The sequence below is a fragment of the Pseudopipra pipra genome, chromosome 4 (assembly GCF_036250125.1).
Source record: "Pseudopipra pipra isolate bDixPip1 chromosome 4, bDixPip1.hap1, whole genome shotgun sequence".
In the NCBI taxonomy this organism is placed as follows: Eukaryota; Metazoa; Chordata; class Aves; order Passeriformes; family Pipridae; genus Pseudopipra; species Pseudopipra pipra.
This window is the reverse complement of record NC_087552.1, coordinates 24,765,906-24,788,962: the sequence shown is the minus strand read 5'-3', so window position 1 is coordinate 24,788,962 and position 23,057 is coordinate 24,765,906. Positions and strand designations below refer to the sequence as shown.

The following is a 23,057-nucleotide window of genomic DNA, read 5'->3' as shown; positions in this document are numbered from 1 at the left end:
TCCAACTCCTGGCCCTGCACAGGAGAGCCCCAGAGTCACACCATGTGCCCGAGAGTGTTCTCCAAATACTTCTTGAACTCTCTCAGGCTTGGTGCTGTGACCACTTCCCTAGGGACCCTGTTCCAGTGCCCAACCACCCCCTGGGTGAAAAACCTTTTCCTAATATTCAACCTAAACCTCCCCTGACACAGCTTCATGCCATTCCCTCAGGTCCTGTCAGTGCTCACCAGAAAGAAGGGATTTTAATTGCATAAGAAGGAATACAACATGTAGATAAGCATAAAGAAAAGTTCCCTTTATAGGAACCTGCCCTTAAAGGGGAGAGAATGGGTCTAGGGATCAGTTAAGAATCATTTGGCAAGTATTAGAGCAAAGGGTTGAGCCAGTGGGCCTATGCCAGCAAGTCACAAAGGGGCGGCACTGTAGGTTATCTGCATGTAAGGGTCATTGTACACTTCGAGCTGCAGCCTCGCCCTCACTGTTTTTCGGAGTTGGGCAGAGCAAGGCAAATAAAGCAGCTTTTGCAACACAGTTACGTAAGTTGGCTCAAGCTTCTCTGGCACTACGTGCAGTCCTTTCTTCCTAAAGACTGTGCCACCTACCGCTGTGCAGGCTGCAGACAGGATCCACTGTCCAGTGTTCTCAGTTGAAGGCACTCACTCTGGCCGAAGGACATCGTTTCCAGATGGCCTCACCTCCACTCCCTGAAAAAAAAAAGTCATGGCTTTGATATGCATATAGCTAAAGAGATGAGGAAAATTTTGAGGGGAACTCAGAAGGATTACAAGGGTGTTGTGAGCTTTTGCAGGGAGAAAATTAGAAGGGCCAAAGCCCAAACAGAACTTTGTCTGGCTGCTGCCATAGACAACAATAAAAAACGTTTCTATAAATACATTAACAGGAGTAGAGCCCCATCATGCATAGCGGTGACTTGGGAAGACAAATGCCATCACTCCAAATGTCCCCACCTTCCTCCTTCTTCCCCCAGTTTATATACTGAACATGATGCCATATGGTCTGGAATATCCCTTTGGTCAGTTTGGGTCACCTGTCCTGGCTGTGTCTCCTCCCAACCTCCAATGCACTTTCAACTTCCTTGCCACCTTGGCAGTATGAAAAACAGAAAAGGCCTTGGCTCTGTGTAAGCCCTGCTCAGCAATAACAAAATCACCTCTATATTATCAACACTGTGTTCAGCACAAATCCAAAACACAGTCCCATATCAGCCACTGGGAAGAAAATTAACCCTACCCCAGCCAAAACAAGCACAGAGGTTCAACAAGGCCAAGTGCTGGGTCCTGCTCTTTGGTCACAACCACCCCATGCAGCACTACAGGCTGGGGGCAGAGTGGCTGGAAAGCAGCCTGAAGGAAAGGGACCTGGGGGTGCTGTTTGACAGCTGGCTGAACATGAGCCAGCAGTGTGCCCAAGTGGGCAAGAAGGCCAATGGCATCCTGGCCTGTATCAGGAACAGTGCGGCCAGCAGGACTGGTCAGATTATATGCAGCATTTTATCTCTTTTTTGATTGTTTCTGAAGGAAAAATCTTGATTTCAGAATGCTGGGCATAATTTGAAAAGAAGTCCACAGCAAAGGCATGCAGTGCTGACCTCCACCCAATCCCTTGCACCAGCACATTGTGCCAGGAGAGGCTGTGTGGGTATATGAGCAGTGATGGGGCCTGTGCTTGTGGGTGTTGATGGAACCAATGGGTCAGGCACTCACAAATCGAGCAGGGTCTTTGGTCAGATACATGCATTCTGTCCCAGCTGTTCTTGCTGACTTACTGATTTTTGTTTTCCATTCAGCATGATTGGCACATTGCCCTTGGACACTATGAAGTGAAAACCATTCCAACAGATTAATCAGTAGCCGGACTGGAAAACTAAGAATCTGGGAGCTGGTACAGCTGCAGCCAGACAGTGAGTGTATGTTTCTTAAGAAGCTTGCACAATCACGTTTTAATATACCAGCTGGACTCTTATGAGTGTCACCAAAGTTCATCAGCAAAGCCTTCATGTTCTCACTGTGTCCCTGTCACTGTGAATTCAAGAGCCACTCCCCCCTTTTCTCTTTGCACGTACAGTGCCACTGAGAGTGGTGGGTTTGGAGAGCAGCTCCCAGAGAGGTGGAAAGAAGGGAAAAACTTTCAGCCAGGGCTTTTGCTTTCTTCCTGGGATGCTGAGAGAAACCATAAGAGGGATGCAAGAAAGGGTAGGGAAGAGTGGGACAAAGGAATCAGGAAGACGGAAGCAATGTAGAGTGTGAGGTTTCATCAGATAAGTGGTTTATTTTCATTCTAGCACTTTTTCTGTTTAAGGGGTGGGACTCTGAGCTGGGAGGCTTGGCTAAAAGCTCGGAGCTCCACTTTCAGGAGCACTTTGTAAGACCAGCTTCCAGTGTGTTGGAGAGGACTTGTGGTGCCAGCAACCCAACTGCTTTGAGGCTGAGTGAAGTCTTGGTGGCAAGATTTGAAACAGACACACCAGTCAACATGAGCACAGCAGGAAAAGTAAGCAAAAGTTTGTATTAGAATAGATTCTTTGCTGCAGCTGAGTAATGCATTTTTAAATGCAAATTCTTTCCAGGGACACCGTGAGTCCTGGTGGTACAGCACCAGATGAGAGTTTAGGATGAAGCTGGTACAGGAGAACTGTCTTTATTTGCAGGCCACTGTACTCTCCTAGAAGATGGTTGTTAGCTCTTCAAGGCAATAGTTTATTTGAGGCAACATGAGCTAACAGCACCAGAACAAGAATAACTTCCTCTCTGGGTTAGCAACCTATTTTTAATCTTTGATTGGATAGTTTAAAATAGGATAGAATGTAGGAAGTGTTCAGATCAATGTATTTATCTGCTCTATTAGTTTCCATTTGGAGATCCCCCAGTGGTTTAAACTATTTTTATCTTATTTATGATTCATATCAGCTTGTTTTCTAAAACAAGGACCTAGCTAATATGTGTTAAATTTTGGGGTGTAATTGTGCTGACATTAGGACAATCTTTAAATTTGAATATGTATATAACAAGTCTCAAACTTAAGTTAATGAAGACCAAAAGTAAGTTTCATATGCAATGCAGTACTGAGCTGGGACTGAGTAGGTACATGTTTTTGCTAGAAAATAAGTGACAAGAGAGATGTAGGTTAATACCAATACCCATTGCTTCTTGCACTACTGCTGAGGTGCTCACATACACCCAGGAACCTGCAAGAGAGATTGATGGACAAGGGACCTAGAAATAGAAAACAACTGAAAGCATGTACCGTGCTGTAATGTGCCTTAAGAAAGTACCAGGATCATTTGCTGTTACTGCCGGCTCTCTTCTCTATTCTAAAACCAACTAAAACAAGAGAAAGGCAAAAAAAAAAAATGCTCTCTTTAACTGTGAATTACTGCAACTGCAAAATTAATTGTAGCTCACTTGTAGATAGATTCACCAAGTTCAGTTCTCTACCCAGCCTTGGGCTAAGCATAGTAAGTGAAGTGTTGTAATGTAACTTAACTGCCTTGATTTCACCATGTTTATCTTGGAATGATGTGGGAGCTACCATGCATTTTATGTAACCAAGCAGCATAATCCTCATGCCCTGTAAAAGGGTGTGTTTCTGTGCCTACCCTCCCCCACCACAGTAACTTGCAGGGCTGGTAGAACACACAGAAAAAAAACTGACTCCAGCCAGTGCTTGTCTTGACAGATGAAGTGGGTGATAGTGTGCTGGTGGTGCATCTGTGGGATTCTGTCGTAATCCGTAAACGTTCTCAGGGACACAACCACCAGAACAATACACAGTTAACCAATGTCTTATAGGAGAGATTTGTTTGTTCTCAGCAATCCACAGGTGTTGGCTACCTTTGTTCTAGGAAACACTACATGTTCTTTGCATGTGCAAGTCATAAAATCATCATTGTGCTATGTGTGATACAATATAAATACATAAATCACCATTTTTTGGGTTTTTTTAAATAAGTTTCCTGGAAAATGTAGCCCTCTAAAATGTGATCTTTGGTCTCACTTGTGAATATTTTATTAATCACGCATTTGACACATGAAATGTTACATTTAGTGTAAATGTCTCTCAAGGCAGTTTTTTTCACAGCATTGTGCCCATCCCACTTTGTGTCTAGCTGATAGTGTGCTACTTTATTTTATATGTTTAGTACTTCCCAATAATTATTTCCTTTGTTACCAGTTTACAGTTCATGGAGAACTAGACATTATTTCTACTTCTACTTCAAAAGCTTTGATACGAAAAATTTTTGTTTGTTTTCCCCTGTGAATTTTGCAGCACACTGGAGTTAAGTTGGCCCAGTGATGCAGGATACTCATGCATGTGCTAAACTTCCTTCATCATGGACTCAATTCCCCTCCATTTCCCTCTCAAGATAATGCCACGCAAACACTTGCAGTCAGTAGACTTAATAGAGTGACTGAGGGTACTGTCTCACTCATAAGGTTGTCATAGAAAATCATATTCCAGGGCCTGGGGTTGTTTAAAGATCTGGGATGGGCTGAGACCACCAAGGAAGGACAGGAATAGATATAGGGACAGAGAGGCCGCGCTGCTTTTGAATACACTAGGATTGAGACTGCAGGGAGGAAACCTTCTGTTTGAGAGCCTGGGAGAGAACAATGCTCCTCTCTCTTCTCAGTGCATTTTTCTCTCAGTGGCAGATGGTCAGAGGAACCCTAAGAGCTGTCAGTACCTGGACAAAACCTGAAGAACTAATGGACAAACTTTAACCTAATAGACAGGGGGAAAAAAAAAATAGCTGTCTTGGGTAGTAACCCCATCTGAGCTAAATGTCCCTTCTGAGAAGGAAGGTACCTAAGCATGGATAATATTGTGCTGAAAGTGCTGTTCAAGATTACCTCTGCCTACTGCTGTACCATTTAGCATAGGTGTCCTTTCAGCCATCACCTCATGGCTCAATTTGGGCTCTACTAAAACATTTATAAACCTGTATTAGGCTCCGAATTCCATTTTTAGCAATTTTGTCAGTTCTCAACACAGGCAGTTCTAGGCAACACAGACTTTATCACCACCTGATACATGGCATCATTTAGTGTGCCATCTCCAAGAAGACACAAATATACACAAATAATCAGCAATATGGCAAAAAAAACATCCTCCAAGGAAGTTAGAGAAGGACCAATGAGTATGAACAAGGTATCCAGTTATCCTGGAGACTATTATGCATGCTGCCAAAAACTTGATGTGACAGAAGTATGAGCAAAGTCAGACATGATCTTGGTGGAGGAAAAACATGGGCTTACATTGTCCTTTGGTGTTGGCTCTTTTGCTATATATTGTTTGGGGTTTTTCCTGTAGTTTTCCTTCTCTTCTCCACAGATATGAGCAGGAATTTCACATGCAGAAATGTAAGAATCTCTGTGGTGACTTGAAAATGCAAGTGTCATTCCTGTTTTCTTTGCTCTCTTTGCAGGTTATTAAATGCAAAGCAGCAGTAATGTGGGAAGCCAATAAACCATTTAGTATTGAGGAAGTGGAAGTGGCCCCACCAAAAGAACATGAAGTTCGCATAAAGGTACTGAAAATAAAATTTAAAACAACTCTTATGACTTGCATTCTATCTTGCTTTTTATCAGAATTATTTTTATAGATTTTTAAGATCCAGTCAGAAAACATTCTACTAGAGAGCAGTTACTTATCAGTGAGCTCCTACAGAATATGTTTAAAGTCCTAAATTTGATAATGAGTTTCTTAAAAAAAAAGTTTTCATGGTTGGCTTTTTTGTTTACAGACAGTTGTTTTTCAAATAAGCTGAAAAAATTACAGTACAAGGAAAAAAATCAGAATCTCCTGTAGAGTGGAGCAAGAAATTTTCTTTTAATTTGTTTGAATCTGTGCTAGGAAACAGCCCAGTAGGGCTAGGAGCTTTCTTTTTTTGCCAAGATAACCATCTCAGTGGAATTCAGCAGCAGTTTTAAGTTTTCATTTTAGAGCAGTTTCAAGTGTTACAGAAGTGATAAAACCCTCTCCTGGGGTTAACAACTCCATTTGTCAGAATAAAAGTTGTAAATACATACCTGAATGTTTCAAAAGAAATACTGCTGTTTTAGCTGCAAGAAAAGGCAAAACATGATATAAAATACTATGTGTAGCCTAAATTTTTGTATATGTAGCATATACAAATATTTAAAATATATAAATAATATGTAATAATTATTATGTAATTCTCTATATAATTTTATAATACATAATTTAATGTATATTGTCATATAATCTAAATATAATAAATATAAAATATGCACAATATTTCTATGTTTATAAATATGTAGTGGTTAATTTACATAATTTTGTAATATTTTTGTAATATTATAAACTTTTCTTTTTATGTATTTATATATAAACATTAGGAATAATTTATTCTGTTCTTCCTATATAATTGTATTACTAGAACATTGGTTCTGCCAGATAGTCAATGTGACTACCTATACAGCTCAGTACTGCAGAAAAAACATTCACAAAGGACCCTTGCTCTGTAGATTAAAGACTAATACAAACCATGAAAATTTTGAATCACACAACCAAAACTGTGCTACCTGTAGATTTATTGTATACATATTGGATTTTGGAGGAAAGCAAATGACTTCTCCAAATGTAAGATATCATTTCACTTCCACATATGATGTGACATAGTTAAATGCTGAAATATTGTTGTCTTTGCTGTAAATCAGATCATGGCCACAGGGATCTGTCGCTCTGATGACCACGTGATAACTGGTGCACTGGTTATGCCTTTTCCAATAATTCTTGGGCATGAAGCAGCTGGTGTTGTGGAGAGTGTTGGGCAGGGAGTGACTTCATTCAAACCAGGTATGGAGCAGCAACTGAACACAAACCCTGTACTGAGTTTCCTGACTCCTCTTTGAGTCAAATATTATTACATTTGTGAGTATTTGTATTGTTGAGGAAAATATTCCAACTTCGATTCTTTTCAAGGATACCTTAGAAGACACTACCTGTGTTTAGGTCTTTCTGTATTCCCAATCTTGATTAATTTTCTGATTTTCTATTCAGTTTCTTTTGGTTTTGGGAAAAACACCTGCAGCTTGCTTTCCACCTACAGACCACTTTTCCTGTCATGGGACTAAGAAAATAGATTCTTTGCTGTTGGTCATAGGAAATCAGGTATTAGCTGCAGATTCTTTGAACACAGTTTATACAACTAATCTCTCTCAAGAATAAGGCAAAGCAATGCACTAGACAACATGTCAAAGTACCTTCTTTTAATTCTCCTAACAGCTAAATAATCCATTGACTTCCGTAAACCAGAACTTAGGTCTGTGTGTTCAATTACTTCACTTTAAAAATATCAGGGCACAACTGGAGTGCCCATCCTACTGCAGGCTCTGCGTGCAGGCAGCGCCAGTGCAGGTGAGCCAGCACTGCTCCCTCAGGGCTGCACTGCTCTGAGGACACTCCTCTGGACCAGCTGCTCCTTTCACTACCTTCTCCTTGAGCAACAATGCATAGATGGTCAGTGAAAGATGCCGGTTTTCCTCCAACTGCTGCAAGATGAGATGGGATTTCTGTATGTTTTTATAGGACTGAACAAATTATAAAAAGGGGTAAATTATAAAGAGAAAAATATGCAGTGAAAAAAATCTGCATAGAAATGCTCAATTTCCAGGCAGCTTGGTTATGATATCTGAGTAATTCACTTTTAACGCCTCCGTACTTCCTGTGTCTTTGTCCACACCGATGAGTAAGAAGTCTGTCCAAAGCAGGCTGGTGTCTATAAGAAAAAATTTTATTACAGATTTTTGCTTTAACGCCAAACAAATACGCATATTGCAAATTTCAGTGGTAGCTCTAACTGCTTTTTCTCTTATGTCTGGGTTCATAAATCACTCTGTTGTCTCATTCTTGTTGCCTCATGTTTCCAGGTGAGATGAAGCAGCATGCCTGAACACACATGTGCACCAAATCACATTTCTCAGATGTTGCTTAATTTACACCTTCAAGTTCTAAAAAAGGCTCCACGATGTGTAAAGTCTCTTTAGGAGAATGATTACTAAGCCCATGTCATATTTCTAAGTTAACTGAGGGTTGGGGTAGTGGCAGCATTTCATGTTCTGTAGGCATTTTCCATTTTTAGTGAAAATCAAAAAATTCCCTGGACTTTCAATGTGTCAAGGATTAGCCAAATTTTAAAACTGACAAATCATAAATTGATCTGTATTAGGAAATCCTGTTTAGAGATTATTAGGGATTCACCATACATCATTGCTGTGGAAATTGCACGGGAGCAAAAAATTGCACTGGGGAGCTATGTTCTACTTTGCTAATCACATAATTGTGCAAGAGAAGTAGAGATGTTGGTTTAGTTTGTCTGTGTTACTGCTTCTCTGACAAATATTTTGCCTACCTTTACTCCAATGCAACAGTAATAGGACTGCTAGTAGCAAAGAGGCTCAAGAGGACTGAGAGTTAATTCTTAATTCCTCATTCTTTGTATGCACAGTTTACAGCCCTGTTATCATGGTACTACAGTCTAGGTGATGTCAATATTTATTTCAGTTTCTTTATTTGTGTATTACTATTTTCCTTTTACACAGAAGATGCAATAAACTGCTGAATAAGTAGTTCAGGAATATCAGTAGCAAACATGGGTTTATGACATAGACTCAGTTCTATGGAAAGACACTAGGAATTTTGCATATAAAAATTAGTTGTCATAACTTTGCCCTAATGATGTCCTTTATATAAAATACAGAGAGACGGTTTATCTTCCAAGGGCAGCAGAAATAAAACCATCACTGTACTCCTAGTAAACATTTGCCTGGCAATTAAATACACTTGCTCACGTTTTTACCTGTATGCTTCTCGTTTGCCTTTTCTAATCCTCTGTCATTACTGTTTTATTTCTAGGAGACAAGGTTATTCCACTCTTTATTCCACAGTGCGGGGAGTGCAAGAGTTGCTTAGGCACCAAGGGTAACCTGTGCAATAAAAATGAGTGAGTTTTCCTTGGTTACTTACAACCCTAATTTGATTTTTCTTGATACAAAACTGATTACACACAACAGATTTCACTTGCCATTATTTCTGGTCATCTTTCAAACAGCCTTGCTTTGGGTGGTGGATTAATGCCTGATGGCACCACTAGATTCACCTGCAAAGGAAAAGCAATTCACCATTTTCTTGGTACAAGTACCTTCACTGAGTACACAGTAGTGCATGAATCTGCTGTAGCCAAAATCGATTCCGCCGCTCCTCTGGAAAAAGTTTGTCTAATTGGCTGTGGATTTTCAACTGGTTATGGGGCTGCTCTGCAGACTGCCAAGGTAAGTATTGTGGTGGGTGTTTCTGATATCTCATGGGGTCTGTTCAGGATTGTGTGGCCTGCAAGTGGGTCATCAGCATGGCAGCCAGGAGGTATAGGCTCTGCTTACATCACATCAGGGTGGAAAGAAGACACTAGTTCTTTGCTTACTTCAGATTCTCTTTCTCTAAGGTACTCAGAAGTCTTCAATTCAAAATTCAGTAAAAATACTTATTACCATTTCTTAAGTTTTCCCTCATAGCTTTATCACCCCTATAAAATGTTACAACAGAGCATTTTTGTTTTATTGTAACTGAAGTCTAGGAATTCACAGAAGGCTATATATGTAACACTCATAATTCATAGCAATACATGAATGGCAGCTGGCACTGACTCCAGTGGAGTGACACTACAGATCTTAACACCACTGGAATATAAAGCATCATTAAAAAAAAAAAAAAGGGGTGCGTCTAAACTTGAAGCTGAGACATATAATGAAAATTTGGTCTCAGAAATGTATTTAAGGGATAATTTCTCTTAGCCACATGTAGGTTTGTAACAGTATAGCTGGCTACTGCACTAGTAGGTATGCATTTGCAAATTCCTCCTCTAATCTCTAGATTAAAAAAATGTCTTAAGTAAAATCATGTTAATAATGAGAAAATGCATTGTACTTTTCCTAGACTGTAACAGTATTCCATATTTACATGGTTATTATAGGTGGAACCAGGCTCCACCTGTGCTGTCTTTGGCCTTGGAGGAGTTGGCCTCTCCGTTATCATAGGCTGCAAGGTGGCTGGAGCTTCCCGCATCATTGCCGTGGATATCAATAGTGACAAGTTTGCCAAGGCCAAAGAGCTGGGAGCCACCGACTGCGTCAACCCTAAAGATTTCCAGAAGCCCATTCATGAAGTGTTGATGGAAATGACCGGCCAGGGTGTGGATTACTCCTTCGAGGTCATCGGCCGCACGGATACCATGGTAATGCAACCACAGGGTGTGGCCAAATGAGGCACTAGCTTGTTAGCACTCTCTTCACTAACCCACTGAGCACCAAGGATGAGGAGCTGAGAGCCACTGCAAAGCAGCAAGCTAACCTGTCAAGTCTGCCACTGAGATGCAGGGACAGAAGCACGCTCAGAAACTTAGGAAAGGGAACTTCATTGTAGTGCCCTGGACTAATCAGAGTGGCTAAATTTCACATAGCCCATTATCTGCTTTCCAACTGTGCCTTATTACTAATGACTGAGACAAAATGGGGAGGGAAGGAGAACAAAGCTAGGAATACCTAACAGCAGATACAGTGGTGTGAGCAGATACAATGGAAATTTTTTTATGTGGTCCCAGTTACAGAAAACGAATTGCAAGTAGAACCCTGGGAGGAGGAGGAGTTCAAACTTTTGTGCCCCAGTGGCAAATCTTTTATGACTCTGAGTGTCCCTCTGTTTCAAATACAGACCGCAGCCTTGGCCTGTTGCCAGTATAACTACGGAGTCAGTGTGATTGTGGGAGTGCCCCCTGCAGCACAAAAGATCACTTTTGATCCCATGCTTCTCTTCACTGGTCGCACCTGGAAAGGGTCTGTCTTTGGAGGTAATGACTTGGAAAGTTGTGGTTTAATTGGCTTGGGAAACTTGTAAATCATCTTGGATAAAATAGGATATGTCAAATTCACTGCTTAGATTTTCTTAAAGGAAGTAATATTGACAGCTATTCTGCTGACAAAGAAGTACATAAGGAATTAATTATGGGAACTGTTAGTTTACGCCAAGAGAAGGAGGGAGAAAAACAAAAAGGAGGAAAAAAGGGAAGAGAAGAAGAGAGACAGAAAGGAGGAGATAAAATGAAAGAAAATAGAGAAAAAGAAAGAGGAAATAAGAAAGAAAATAGGAGGAAATGAGAAAAAAGAAAGGGAGAGAGAAAGGTAGAACAAAGAAAAGGTGGGGAGGGAAGGAGGAGAAGAGATAAAAATAAAGCAGAGGAAATGAGATAAAGGGAAAGACAGGAGAAGGACAAAGGGAGAAAAAAGAGAAAATGATAAAAAGATAAAGTGGAGGAAGAGAGGAGAGAGGGAGGGTGAGAAAAGGAGCCACAGCAAAAAAAAAAAAAAAAAAAAAGAGAACAAGAGGGAGAGAAAGAGAGGGAGAGAAAGAGAGACAGTGGGAGAAATGGAGAGTCAGAACCATAAAGGACATCATGGGTCATACCAGCTGATTTCCACACATGTCAAACCCCAGCTCACCCCCTGGACAGCTGCTGACAGTTCCTTCCAGTTCTTTCTCTTTTTGGAGCTCTCCCAGCAGAGTCCCACATGCAGCAAGTCCCAGCTCACTCAACACAAAGCTGAAGGCCACAGAAAACTTGTTTCCAACAACAGGTTTTCTCACTCACAGCCAGTTCTCTGATGTGTTCAACAGGCACCTGAATAAAATAGCAGAGACAAATTAGATTCCTCTGGAAGGGCATCCTACAGTTTGTGACAGCTTTATCTAATAGTGCTTGTAAGAAAAAAGATACACATCCACCACCCACCCCCAATTCTGACCAGACAATCAACTTTCCACTTAGCAGATTACCAATGGGTGTCAGCATTCTGGCTTTTGTATGAAATGGGATTAAGTTGAAACAGTATTTGATGTGGTGGAAAGTTTGGATTCTGTAAAGATTCAAATATTTACTGGTCTTCTACCAGTAAAGCACTTACTGGGTTTGCCACACGTGGAATAGCTGCACTTCATCCCATGTTTCCTGCTGGCACCCTGTTACAAAGGTAAAGACATGCTGCAATATTTCATCCTGTTACTCTGCTATAGCAAGTTTATCTAACATTTAAGCTGCTGTGGGTTTTATCTATTTTCACAAGCATTAATGTTGCATTATCCATTGTCTCTGGGGTTTTTTTCAGGCTGGAAGAGTAAAGATTCGGTCCCTAAACTGGTTGCTGACTACATGAATAAAAAATTTGTTCTGGATCCATTAATAACCCACAAACTTCCTTTCACAAAAATCAATGAAGGATTTGATCTGCTGAGGACAGGGAAGAGGTAAACATTGTTTCATTGTAAATGTGCATGCAGTTCAGCACAGTAAAGATTCTGTATAAATAGCTTAAAGGAGCTGTACAGTAAGACAGAGCCTGACTTCATGGCAGAGAATGGGGAAAGCAGCCAACTACGCCCCTTAATCTCTCCCAGTGTGTGCCCATGGGTTGCAGCCATGACAATAAAGCCAGCAAACCTTCAGCTTTTGAAATGCTGTGGGCCCTGGCCTTCCTTTCAGGGGTGAGAGTGAGAAAAGACAATGCAAATGAGGAAGTCTTTGCCCACTACTCATTGGAAAAGAGCACACAGCCAAGGGAGCATGGGAATGCCAAGCTGCAGAGTGCCAGGGGTAAGCTACATTGCATTCCAAGAAACATTTGAGGATGAGGAGCAGGAACACAGTAAAAGCTTATGTTTACTGTAAGAGCAACTTACCATTCCTCTTGTGAGTTATGTAACAGTCCCGGTGCAATTGGTTCAGAAGTCTCTGGGTACTCTACCTTGAACTTCAGAGCTTTTCAAAAAGGAAAGTATTTGCTGTATATACACATCACAAACTCAGAATTTGGCTCTTTTGCATTCCTCAAATATTGTGAAAGTTCACCTCAGGCTCTGCTTTCATAGGGTATTGAAATTGGAAATATTCTTTGCCAAAGACATTTGACAAGGTTCATCATGGAAATTCAAAATTGTCCTTGGCAGAAGTAGGAAATACTTTTGTATATCTTAGTGTGTGGGGACTACCCTTTTTTGAAGTTCTAGGTGTTTGTAACTTACACAATCTGGAGAATTACCTTCATGTTTTCTTTTAATTGTCATTTTCTAGCAGTTATTTTAGGTGTTACTTGCTATGAATAGAAAAAGCAAGTAACAGAAGAATTTAAACCCCTGAGGTTTGTTCTCAGGCTCTAACGATGCAGCACACACTTCATTTTATGATTGTCCTTATTTTAGACGTATTATAAATGTTAGTTTTAGTTTTTAGTGTAACAAATGGGAAAGTGGTGAGGACAGAGATGCCATCAGCTTTGCTAGAATACTGATAGTCAACCTGAAGACAGAGGCACATTGCAGCTGATCATTCTTACTGAATGAAATACTTCAGTGTTTCAGCACAGAATAAGTTGTACCAGTCAGAGGTTACCCTTACAGCCATTTGTAATTGGAAATATGGATCTAAGCCCCCCCTCCCAAGAAGTTGCCAGGCTATAGTTGGTAATTAAATACCAGGAGCCCTGGGCCTCACCAGTGAAGCCTTTGCAGTCTTATGTGAATTTTGTTCTCTGCAGCTGCAACCAGGTTTGCACATCTGCTCTGTCATTTTGCTGCAAGTTGGGATGGGGGGCAGGCAGGGAGGGAATACCCTAGTTGACAGCAGTAGCCTAGATTATCAGAGAAAACAGCAGTGTTCTGCTGATGTTAGCCCAGGGCTTTTCTACAGTCACTAACTTGTCATTTTATATTGCAGTATTCGCAGTGTCCTGATGTTTTAGGATTCTCCAGTGTTAAGCAGCAGATGGTTCAGCACCAGTACAAACTTTACCATCCTCCAATACAACTGATATGAAATACAAACCAAGACATTCCTGAAAGGTCTACCACCACCATCCTTGAATAAAAGGATCAGGCTCAAACTCCACACTTCAAGCACAACATTCATAAATGAAATAATCTTTTTCTTTCTACCTCCTTCTCTTCATTCTTGTTTTAAATCTTCTACATTGTGCTGTAATTTTTTAATAGCCAGTTATGAGTTACAGAACTTGCTGCTGCCACAGGTGTTATAAAAATGTTGAGTTTTTTAAATTACTTATAATATGCAATCTTTTAATAAAATAAAAATTAAGAAAACAGGGCTTCCGTAACACTGCAAGCTTAAGAGACTTGTGCATGCAGTTCAGTACAGTAAAACAGTTAGAACTATGTATCCATCCTGAATGACTTTAGCATTCCAGTGCCTGATAGGCAAGGAAATTACTGCAGAAATTAAAATTTATGGTGACCATGTGTTCGAGTTAATAATTTCAGTAAATGATATTTAAGTAAATCACAGACTTAGGTACTGAAGAATGTCTCACCACTGGATATTTTAGCAAAATAACACTTCCAGACATCTTATGTAAAACTGCTGTGGTGGTGTTCTGTATTGTGGTTTGTCTTTGGTGGGTTTTGTTGTTTTTTTTTCCTTTACCTTTGTGCCTCTTTCTTGGCGTTGTTTTAGTTGTTGATCAGTATGGGTTTAGATCTTTGGCCAGTTTATACAAGTGCATCTGATGTTTGGGAAACAATGTGAAGAAATACGAATGTGCATCAAATATTGATTTTTGTTTCCATTACATAAAGGGGAGGTTTCTTAACCTCTTAAGTGTGAATACAGAGTAAAGGGGAAAAAGCAGGTGACTGGTAACAGTTTGCAACAACTCAAAACATAAAGCATCTTGCTACTTTCTGCATTTGCAATGTGGAAACAGGAATAGAGGCTATTTCTATCTTGGCACATATGGTCAACATTGACTTATCTTTTGAAAGGGCTAATCAGAGCTTGCAGGCACTCATTCACATGCATGGCAGCAGGGTAGGAGAGTCTGTGAAGTAAGGGGACTCTGTGCTGCTGCTGAGTTACTTTTTTTTGTCAGCAGAAAGACTCTTTGAGCTGACCGGCTGGTTTAATGATTTGAGGACAAGTTTACCAAGAGATTACACTTTAACAGAAGAAGATCCTTAAACATGTGTATAAACTAAATTTACACAATTAAGACCTGAACTTCAGTCTTTAGACTAGAAGAGGAAAAAAAATAGAGCTAGAGAATAAATTACAACAAACCTCTTTTCTATGCTCTTCAGGATGATGCAAAGCCCATTTTTGTTGTTCTAATCTGCCAAGCATAGTAAACATCTACTGTTAGTATCTTTACTAGGATAGTTGCTAGTGTCCAAAACAATAAACCATTCTCCTTAGGGACATTCTATAAGGCAGCCATCTAGTTCTGTCTCCACATGGAGGAATGAAGTGTCTTCTGACTGGAGAACAACAAAAAGTTCATAGTTACTTCCGTAGAGTATTATGCCCTGCAGATCCTCATCAATAGTCAGCTGAAGATCAGCTTGTTTGTGTGATTGTACAGTGTGGACAGAAGGTTTCTGGCAGACCTTCCTAATGGCTCTCTGGCTCTGAGGTACTCCAGGTGGGTTCAGGGCAACATACAGCAACTCTGTGTGAGCCTCCATTTAGGAGCTTTCCTGGGAGCAAGTAGAGACCACACTCCCCATCAGAGCACCAGACGTCCACTAGCACATGATGACACTACAAAAAATCTACAAAAGAACATGACAAAGTCAGTAATTTCCCAAGAAACAAACCCTCCATCCGACAAAGCACAAATGGTGTTTCCTCAGACATTAAACTATGCCAAGTGTTTACTGAACATCACTCGGCTTCGCACACAGCTGAGCACTCTCATGTTTCTGCTCTCCCACCACATCCCACCCACCCAGCCACTCCCCCTGGAAACAGCACAGGACAGTTGTGCAACTCTAGCAGCACATGCTGCAGCGTGCAGACATGCACTATGCAGCTCTATTTTTACATGCTTGTGAGATCACCCTCCCTGACAGCGCATCACGGCCAAATGATCATTTCCACACAGCATAATCCCCTTTGCTGCTTCAATCCAGAAGGACATGTGTGTTTGTACACCACACCATGTTTTCACTACCTTTTGTTTTTTCTGTTTTTTTTCTTTGAATTTTTAATCCTTTAGCAAATACCTTGGTGTGAATGGCCACCAGGTCAAATGCTCTGCCTTTGGCAACCCAGAGACACGGAGGAAGCCCCAGCAGTGCTGCAAATCTCCTCCCTCCACACCTGCCAGAAAACAACTGGAGGAAAAAAAATCTTCCTATACTCTTTATGCCTTTCAGGTAGGGGGAGCAGGGAATGGCCCAAGGGCAGAGTCACTGATAAAAGCCACCCTGGAGGACTTCTGACCCCATCCAGCTATGCAGCTCCTCCCCTCAACGCTCCCTGTGCTCCTCAGCGTCCAGCATCCGACACAGATTAACCACAGCTCTCTGCTCTCCAGCGACAGCGCCACGCCGGGAGTGCTCCAGTTCCACAGCTGGGGGATTCCACAACACAGAGCTTTGGCCAGACAGGCAGCAGCTTCCCTCCAGCCCGATACAGCAACGGGAACACCTCTGCTAAGACCACATGGCCACTTCGGGAAAAGTAAGGAGAATGCCTTTTCCATCTTCCTTTCCGAGCTGCCCTGCTCTTGGGGGGAATACTCTGCAAATGGCTCAGCCTGTGCACTGCTACTGCACGCCCTCTCTCCTCCCACCTTACTCCCTCAGCTCTTCCAAACCCCTTTGAATTCCATGAGCTTCTGCTTTCCTACAACTGCACCTGTCAGTACCTGCATTAGGTAGTGCCTTTCTCCTCTGTCCCGCCCACCAGCTCAGGAATGAGATACTGAATTGTACTGCTCTGAAAAACACCCTCCTGCTCAATCCCACTCTGTGCTCCTGCTTTGGCAGGAAATAGAGCTCTTCCATCTTGCAGCCACTCATCTCCTGCATTCAGCCTTGTCCACGACGATACTTTTTTCAAGCTTCAACCTCCATGTTGCTGATGTCAGAGCAGTTTTGGGTTGATCGGTGCAGGATTTGTGTGATGTCACACACAAAGCATCGCTTTGGTAAGGCAAGCAATTATCCAATTGCCAGCCAGACATGGACTGTTTCCTAATCACTCTTAGTTACCTTCAGCCCACTGAAACTCAAAGTACTGTTCTTCTTGCCTGAAGCTGCAGAAGCGCTTGTGTTGCTGTCACATCTGTCTCGTACACCAGAGTCTTTTCCCTTCAGGGATCTTCTCCATGTCGCCTACCAAAAGCCAGTTTGGAACTCACTTGTGTTTACATGGCAAATATGAGAGGGGCCAGAGCTAGCCTCAGCTTCTCCTTAGCACAGACCAGTCCAAGGCCAGGCAGATATCAGCCCTCAGTGCTGTTGGAAGGGCCCACAGCCTCTCTTGTGCCACAGCAGCTCAACCCTGCTGCCCTGCTGTCATCCACAGAGCCCTGTCCTGCAGACACAAGGCAGGTGGATTCTTTTCGGTTTCCAGGGAAAACACAACCCTTACTCTCTCTGGACTGGTCACTTTGTCTTTGCATTTCACTCTTCACACTATGCCAGTGTTTACTGAACATCACTTGGTTTCATGGACAGCTGAGCACTCACGTGTTGCTGCTCTCCCACCACATGCCACTCACCCAGCAAGTCCCCCAGGAAACAGCACAGGACAGTTGTGTAGCTCCATGAGTGCACTGCAGTGTGCAGAGACACGTGTTGGGCAGCTGTAGGTTTGGTGATTGTAGGACAACCATCCCCAGCCATTTGCCAAAGGTGAACATTCCCATGCAGCGTAATCCTCTCGGTTGCTTCCAGGTTATCAGATGCAGAGCTGCTGTTGCCTGGGCTTTGGGCAAAGAACTCTCTGTCGAGGAGGTGGAGGTTGCCCCTCCAAAGGCAGGTGAAGTCCGGATCAAGGTAAAAAGACATTTCAATAATTTTTTCTCCATTGTTGGGATTGCACTTCTTGTGGCTATAATTTGGATATATAACAAGAATATAACCCGTATAATAAGGCCTGGGGTCTGCCCATAGGCCTTAACTGTCCAGAGAAGTCCTGTGGAAAATCATTCCACAAATTCAGTTAAACAAAGGCTGGGCTATTTCTAAAGTTCATCATCTACTCTTTCCCCTCCAAACAGATTGTGGCCACCGGCATCTGTCACACAGATGAACACGTTTTGAAAGGTTGCTTTCCCAATGTGGAATTCCCAGTTATCCTAGGCCATGAAGGAGCTGGGATTGTGGAAAGTGTTGGAGAAGGAGTGACCTCTGTGAAACCAGGTAATCAATGCACACACAAACCCATGTGCACAAGTCAACCCTCAAAGTGGATGAAGCTGCCAACAGCTCAGAAACTTCTCCCCGTTCCTGAGTCAGTGGCTCAACATCTGAGTGCACACTCATTGCACTGGACTGTCACATACACTTTCCCGGTCCGTTCCTCATGTACATGAGTGGGGCTTAGTGCATTTCATCCTGACAGAGGAAGGGAAGGGTTTGTGGTGGGTTGCTGCAATTGGAAAGCTCAGCAGAGGTGCTCCAGCACCCTCAGGGCCTGCTTAGCAAGAGGTACCAAAAAGGGATCCACTTTGTTGCAGGAGACAAAGTCATTCCCCTTTGCGTCCCTCAGTGTGGGGAATGCAGCTTCTGCCTGAATCCTGAATCCAATTATTGCCTGAAATGCCAGTGAGTTTGCTTAAAATTGCCCTATACCTACATGGGGTTGTCTGTCTGACAAGTCCAACACCCCCCCCATCAGTGCTTTAGTCAATGAAATACAAATGATTTCTCCTCTCCACAGTCTCTCTGAACCACAACACCTGCTGCCTGACAAGACCACCCGGTTCACTTGCAAAGGGAAGCAGATCCACCACTTCCTGTGGGTCAGCACCTTTGCAGAATACACCGTGGTCCCAGAGTACGCCGTTGCCAAGATAGATCCTGCAGCACCTCTGGACAAAGTCTGCTTGCTCGGCTGTGGGTTTTCCACAGGCTATGGGGCTGCCATCAACACCGCCAAGGTTGGTGTTCAGGCGTGTCGAGCACCCCAAGGCTGCCCTCACACTCTCACCAACCCCACTCCTCCTCCTCCAACCTCCTCACGCTGGAGACTCACAGGGCCCCATGCTGTGCAGGTAAAGCCAGGCTCCACCTGTGCCATCTTCGGCCTCGGAGGAGTTGGCCTCTCTGTTGTCATGGGCTGCAAGGCAGCTGGAGCTTCCCGCATCATTGCCGTGGATATCAACAAGGACAAGTTTGCCAAGGCCAAGCAGCTGGGAGCCACCGACTGCATCAACCCTCGAGACTGCCAGAAGCCCATCCAGGAGGTGCTCACTGAGATGACAGGACAGGGTGTGGACTACTCCTTTGAGGCCATTGGCCTCAAAGAAACCATGGTAGGTGGAATTTTGGCACTTGTCTTCCCTCTCAGATCATTCACAGGCTGCAATCAGGGAAAAATTCATGCAGGTGGGAAGTTCCTTGCCTGCGGCCTGCACTGCTGGGCACACCTTTGTGAGGGAAAGCCGTGTACAGGTCCTAAAAGAGGCCTCGAACTCTCAGTGTCTCCTGCACAAGGGAGGATGTGTTTTCAGATGAGCAGGGAGGGCCAGATGACAGCTCAGAAAGAACAGCTTCCTGACCAACTCGCCAGTGCTTTCTCTAACTCACCTCTCTGTCCCATCAGATTGCTGCCCTGGCCTCCTGCAATATGAACACTGGCATCTGTGTGATGATTGGGGTACCGGATTCGGCTTCAGAGATTTCCCTTGATCCTATGCTTCTGCTGACTGGGCGTACATGGAAGGGGTCAGTGTTTGGAGGTATGAAAGTTAAGAAAATATTTTAGAAATTTCAGCTTTTCCTTTCATGGCAGCTTAAAATCCTACTAAAAGAGGATTTTCAAGGAGAAGTGAACTAAAGAGGAGCACTGCATTAAAGAGTAGCATTAAAAATGCTAACAAAAATGCTAATAAACGTGTATAGTTCATACAGTATAACACATACAACTGTCTCTGCTATCCCACCCATTCCAAATAGGGGAAATTACCACACAAGAGAGTGGCACCAGTACTGGTCCCTCAGTCCTGATCCTCACAGTAACACTCCCTTCCCAAAACTGCATTTCTCCCATCATTCACTGCAGCTGCTTGCTCTTCTTTCTAGGCTGGAAGTCAAGAGATTGTATGCCCAAACTAGTTTCCAGCTATTTGGAGAAGAAATTCAATTCAGACTTGCTGATCACGCACACGCTGCCCTTCGCTAAAGTGAACGAGGGATTTGAGTTGTTACGGGCAGGAAAAAGGTGAGACCCTGACTAGCAGGAGCGAGGCACAGCAAACAGCACCTCCTCCTAAAAGTCAAACAGCCCAAATGCTCTGGCAGGCAGAGCACACAACACTGTCTTCTCAAAAAGCACCTGAGTCTTTTGAGGAAGCAGGGCCCAGAGCCAGGTGTGGGGACAATCTGCCATAACGCAGAGGGAAGAGCCCACGTTCAGCACAGGGAACCCTGCAGCTCATGGTTCAGCTCAACCGAGATCCTGTGGCCTTATCATCTGAGGGGTTCCCTTCAGCAGAGATTTGAAGGCTCCCCCACTGCTGCACGTGTCATGCAGCTGAGTGAGGAAGAGGCTGGAGGGAAAGAAGGCAGCCGGTCCCCAGGCACACCTGCCGACCCCGCTGCCTGCTCCTGAACCACAGCACCAGTAAACCCTCCCTTCCCTTCCACTTTTCAGTATTCGCAGCGTCCTGCTCTTCTGAGGGACACAGCCATGGAAAGCTGAGAGGAGGCACCAGCCCAGCAGATGCTCTCCTGGCCCAGCCCCTTCTCAACCAGCCCCTCACCTGGTGGGGCACAAGGAGACGACAATAAGGAACTCGCCTATGCTGGTGTTGCTGCTGGTCCTCCTGTGCCCAGGCAAGACCCAGAAGCATCCCTCTTCTGACAAAATGCTTTTACCAATAAAGGGTTTCAGTCAAACTCGTCCCATGCAGTGCACTCAATCAACAGAGGTCCCACGGGGCACGAGGAGCTCCTCCTCATCCCACAGGCCCTTCCACCACACCCCTGGTCTCAGCAGTGAGCAGCTGCCTTTGCCCCTCCACTGCCACTGCCCCCCACCTTCACCCACCTCAGACAGCTCTGTCCCCAGCTCTGGGACACCTCTCTGTCCCCATCTCAGCTGGTTGAATGCTGCAACCTCAACCAGAGTCCAGCAGGTAAATCACCGCTCCTCCTGCTGCTGCTGCTGCCGCTCTCTGGTCTCACTCACAGGACCCCAGTGTGTTCTGCTACTTGAAGTGATCCCCACACCAAACCTGTCACTCCAGCACCCTTCATTTAAACATCAGGTTTTCTTATCACTTTACTTTGTACTAGTCTCTCCTCATTTTTCCTTCCTCAATTCATACCTGTCCTCTTTAGACCCTTTTGCCTCCCCATCTCAGGCTATTCTCCTGACCTAGCTTTGTTCTGGATAACAACTTCAGAGAAATTTACAGACTGGAATAAGGAAGAGAAATTACAGGTGCATTTATGTCCCGCCTTATGTAAATGTGGGTGCTAGAGGTACTCTTCCCAGCCCTTCAGAAACTATAAAGCAAAATTGCTCCTTACATGGCAGAATTAAATTCTACAGGAGCTAGCAGGATCACAACCAGTCTGGCAACTAAATTTGTTCTGTGCACAAAATGGGTCCCTTCCAATTTGAGATATTCTAGGATTTTATCATTCTGTGATAAAATGGACTCACAATCAGCAATGGCTGTAAGAGTCCTGCTCTTATTTTAACATATTATTCCCCTCTACCATTCTCCTTCACTAGAGTGAACAGAATCAACTGATTCTTTAATAGACTTTGATCAATAGTTTTCTTATATCTCTTCAATGTAAAATTCGTCAGGGTGGATCCAACTCTCGCATTCCTTACCTCATTTGACTCGTCCCCCTTTTGTTTTGTATCAGGTATACAATATTTTTCGTCCTAATGGAGATGAAAGCAACAGGGCATGGTAGAGAATAGTGAATTATCAATCCTGCAAACAAATGTAGGATATGATTCAGTTTGTCCTTCACGGTAGCATGTAAAAATGGTTCTGAAACCAATGCCCAGGTACACTGAAACCAAAAATTTAATGCTGAGTCAGTAATAAAGGCAATAATATCTGCCTTTGTCTTTTAACTAAACGTTACTGGGGACTTGAAACTGCCGCAGGCAGGGGAAAAGGCAAGATTTGTACTTAACCCTCACAAGTGCATTTCAGGGTCTTTTCCACAGAGATTTCTGACAAAGATTCTTCCAATTTTCCACTGCTTTGATACAGACAGTAAACAAACTTAATACACACAGTGGGCCAGAGCCCTGACTACCAAGATGAAGACAAACACCTTGAGGCCTGGGCCTATCTGTACAAACATCTGACCTCCCTGATCAATTCTTAAGACTTGTCTAATACATGAATACATAGAGCAAGTCAGGATAGGAAATACTGTGGAATGGAGATAGACAGCATCTACCATTAAAAAGTTAATCATTAAATCCGTGCCTGCTGACATACAAGTTTGATTTGATTTTCCCGCTATTAATTGGATAAGAAAAAAACAACCTCTTGTCTTAAGTGTACACAAAGCTGCACAGCAGCAGGATCTCACTATCAACTCCCTGCCATAATCACACACATGTCAAATCCTTTGCAGAGATGCCAGCTACCCATGGCACTTCACAACTGCAAGCACGGCAGACAGCAGCTCTGTGTTGTCTCCCCATCGATGTTGGGTTTGCAAGTTTGGTGGACTAGAGCATCACACGGATGTTTTAAGGAAAGATAATATTACACCTTTGAAAGACCTTTCTACAACCAGTTTTTAGGGTATAAACTCAACAGCAGATACCAGACATGTCTTAACAGGTGTGAAATACAGGTAGCACTGTTCGCATTTATGTCCTTATGTGTGAGATGAAAACATAGGCCAATGTATGGAATGTTATCTAGGAAGTAGTCGAATGATCTCAGTATCTGTTACAGCTCTTTTAAAATTTGTTGGTTTAAACTTTGAACACTTCCAATCACACAGGGTATCAGCCATAG

The 23,057-nt window shown here is 43.1% G+C and overlaps 2 protein-coding genes and 1 long non-coding RNA gene across 6 annotated transcripts in view; 2 read left to right on the top strand and 1 right to left on the bottom strand.

Annotated features, from left to right (window-relative positions):
• The window catches only part of LOC135412953 (uncharacterized), a 60,070-nt gene that overhangs the window by 2,848 nt on the left and 34,165 nt on the right, over positions 1 to 23,057 (bottom strand). Inside the window, exons 1-4 of one of the 3 annotated variants that reach the window (XR_010430045.1) lie at positions 15,158 to 15,995; positions 11,997 to 12,051; positions 11,500 to 11,713; positions 603 to 704 (exon numbers count right to left, since the gene is read on the bottom strand). This is a non-coding gene — a long non-coding RNA (uncharacterized LOC135412953). Of the gene's footprint in view, positions 1 to 602; positions 705 to 11,499; positions 11,714 to 11,996; positions 12,204 to 15,157; positions 15,996 to 23,057 lie in introns of those variants that run through there. The other 2 variants (XR_010430044.1, XR_010430043.1) reach the window with 2 other exon arrangements.
• Positions 2,353 to 14,184, top strand: LOC135412947 (alcohol dehydrogenase 1). Its single transcript, XM_064651967.1, has 9 exons — positions 2,353 to 2,511; positions 5,447 to 5,548; positions 6,702 to 6,840; positions 8,899 to 8,986; positions 9,095 to 9,314; positions 10,013 to 10,273; positions 10,750 to 10,885; positions 12,198 to 12,336; positions 13,802 to 14,184. Exons 1-9 carry the CDS (start codon positions 2,494 to 2,496, stop codon positions 13,824 to 13,826), a joined length of 1,128 nt encoding a protein of 375 aa, XP_064508037.1. The 5' UTR covers positions 2,353 to 2,493; the 3' UTR covers positions 13,827 to 14,184.
• Positions 16,359 to 20,949, top strand: LOC135412944 (alcohol dehydrogenase 1-like). Of its 2 annotated transcripts, XM_064651963.1 has the most exons (9): positions 16,360 to 16,561; positions 17,782 to 17,883; positions 18,108 to 18,249; positions 18,567 to 18,654; positions 18,770 to 18,989; positions 19,104 to 19,364; positions 19,655 to 19,790; positions 20,134 to 20,272; positions 20,705 to 20,949. In XM_064651963.1, the coding sequence occupies exons 1-9, from the start codon at positions 16,544 to 16,546 to the stop codon at positions 20,727 to 20,729; spliced, it is 1,131 nt and encodes a 376-aa protein (XP_064508033.1). In that variant the 5' UTR covers positions 16,360 to 16,543; the 3' UTR covers positions 20,730 to 20,949. The 2 variants fall into 2 exon arrangements, with proteins under 2 accessions (XP_064508034.1, XP_064508033.1); XM_064651964.1 differs by lacking the exon at positions 17,782 to 17,883 and having other exon boundaries at positions 16,359 to 16,561.

Coding starts and splice junctions, on each gene's coding strand:
- LOC135412947 (XM_064651967.1), top strand. Junction 9,315..10,012: donor CTGCTCTGCAGACTGCCAAG/GTAAGTATTGTG, acceptor TGGTTATTATAG/GTGGAACCAGGCTCCACCTG. Junction 10,886..12,197: donor GAAAGGGTCTGTCTTTGGAG/GTAATGACTTGG, acceptor GGTTTTTTTCAG/GCTGGAAGAGTAAAGATTCG.
- LOC135412944 (XM_064651963.1), top strand. Junction 19,365..19,654: donor TTGGCCTCAAAGAAACCATG/GTAGGTGGAATT, acceptor CTGTCCCATCAG/ATTGCTGCCCTGGCCTCCTG. Junction 19,791..20,133: donor GAAGGGGTCAGTGTTTGGAG/GTATGAAAGTTA, acceptor TCTTCTTTCTAG/GCTGGAAGTCAAGAGATTGT.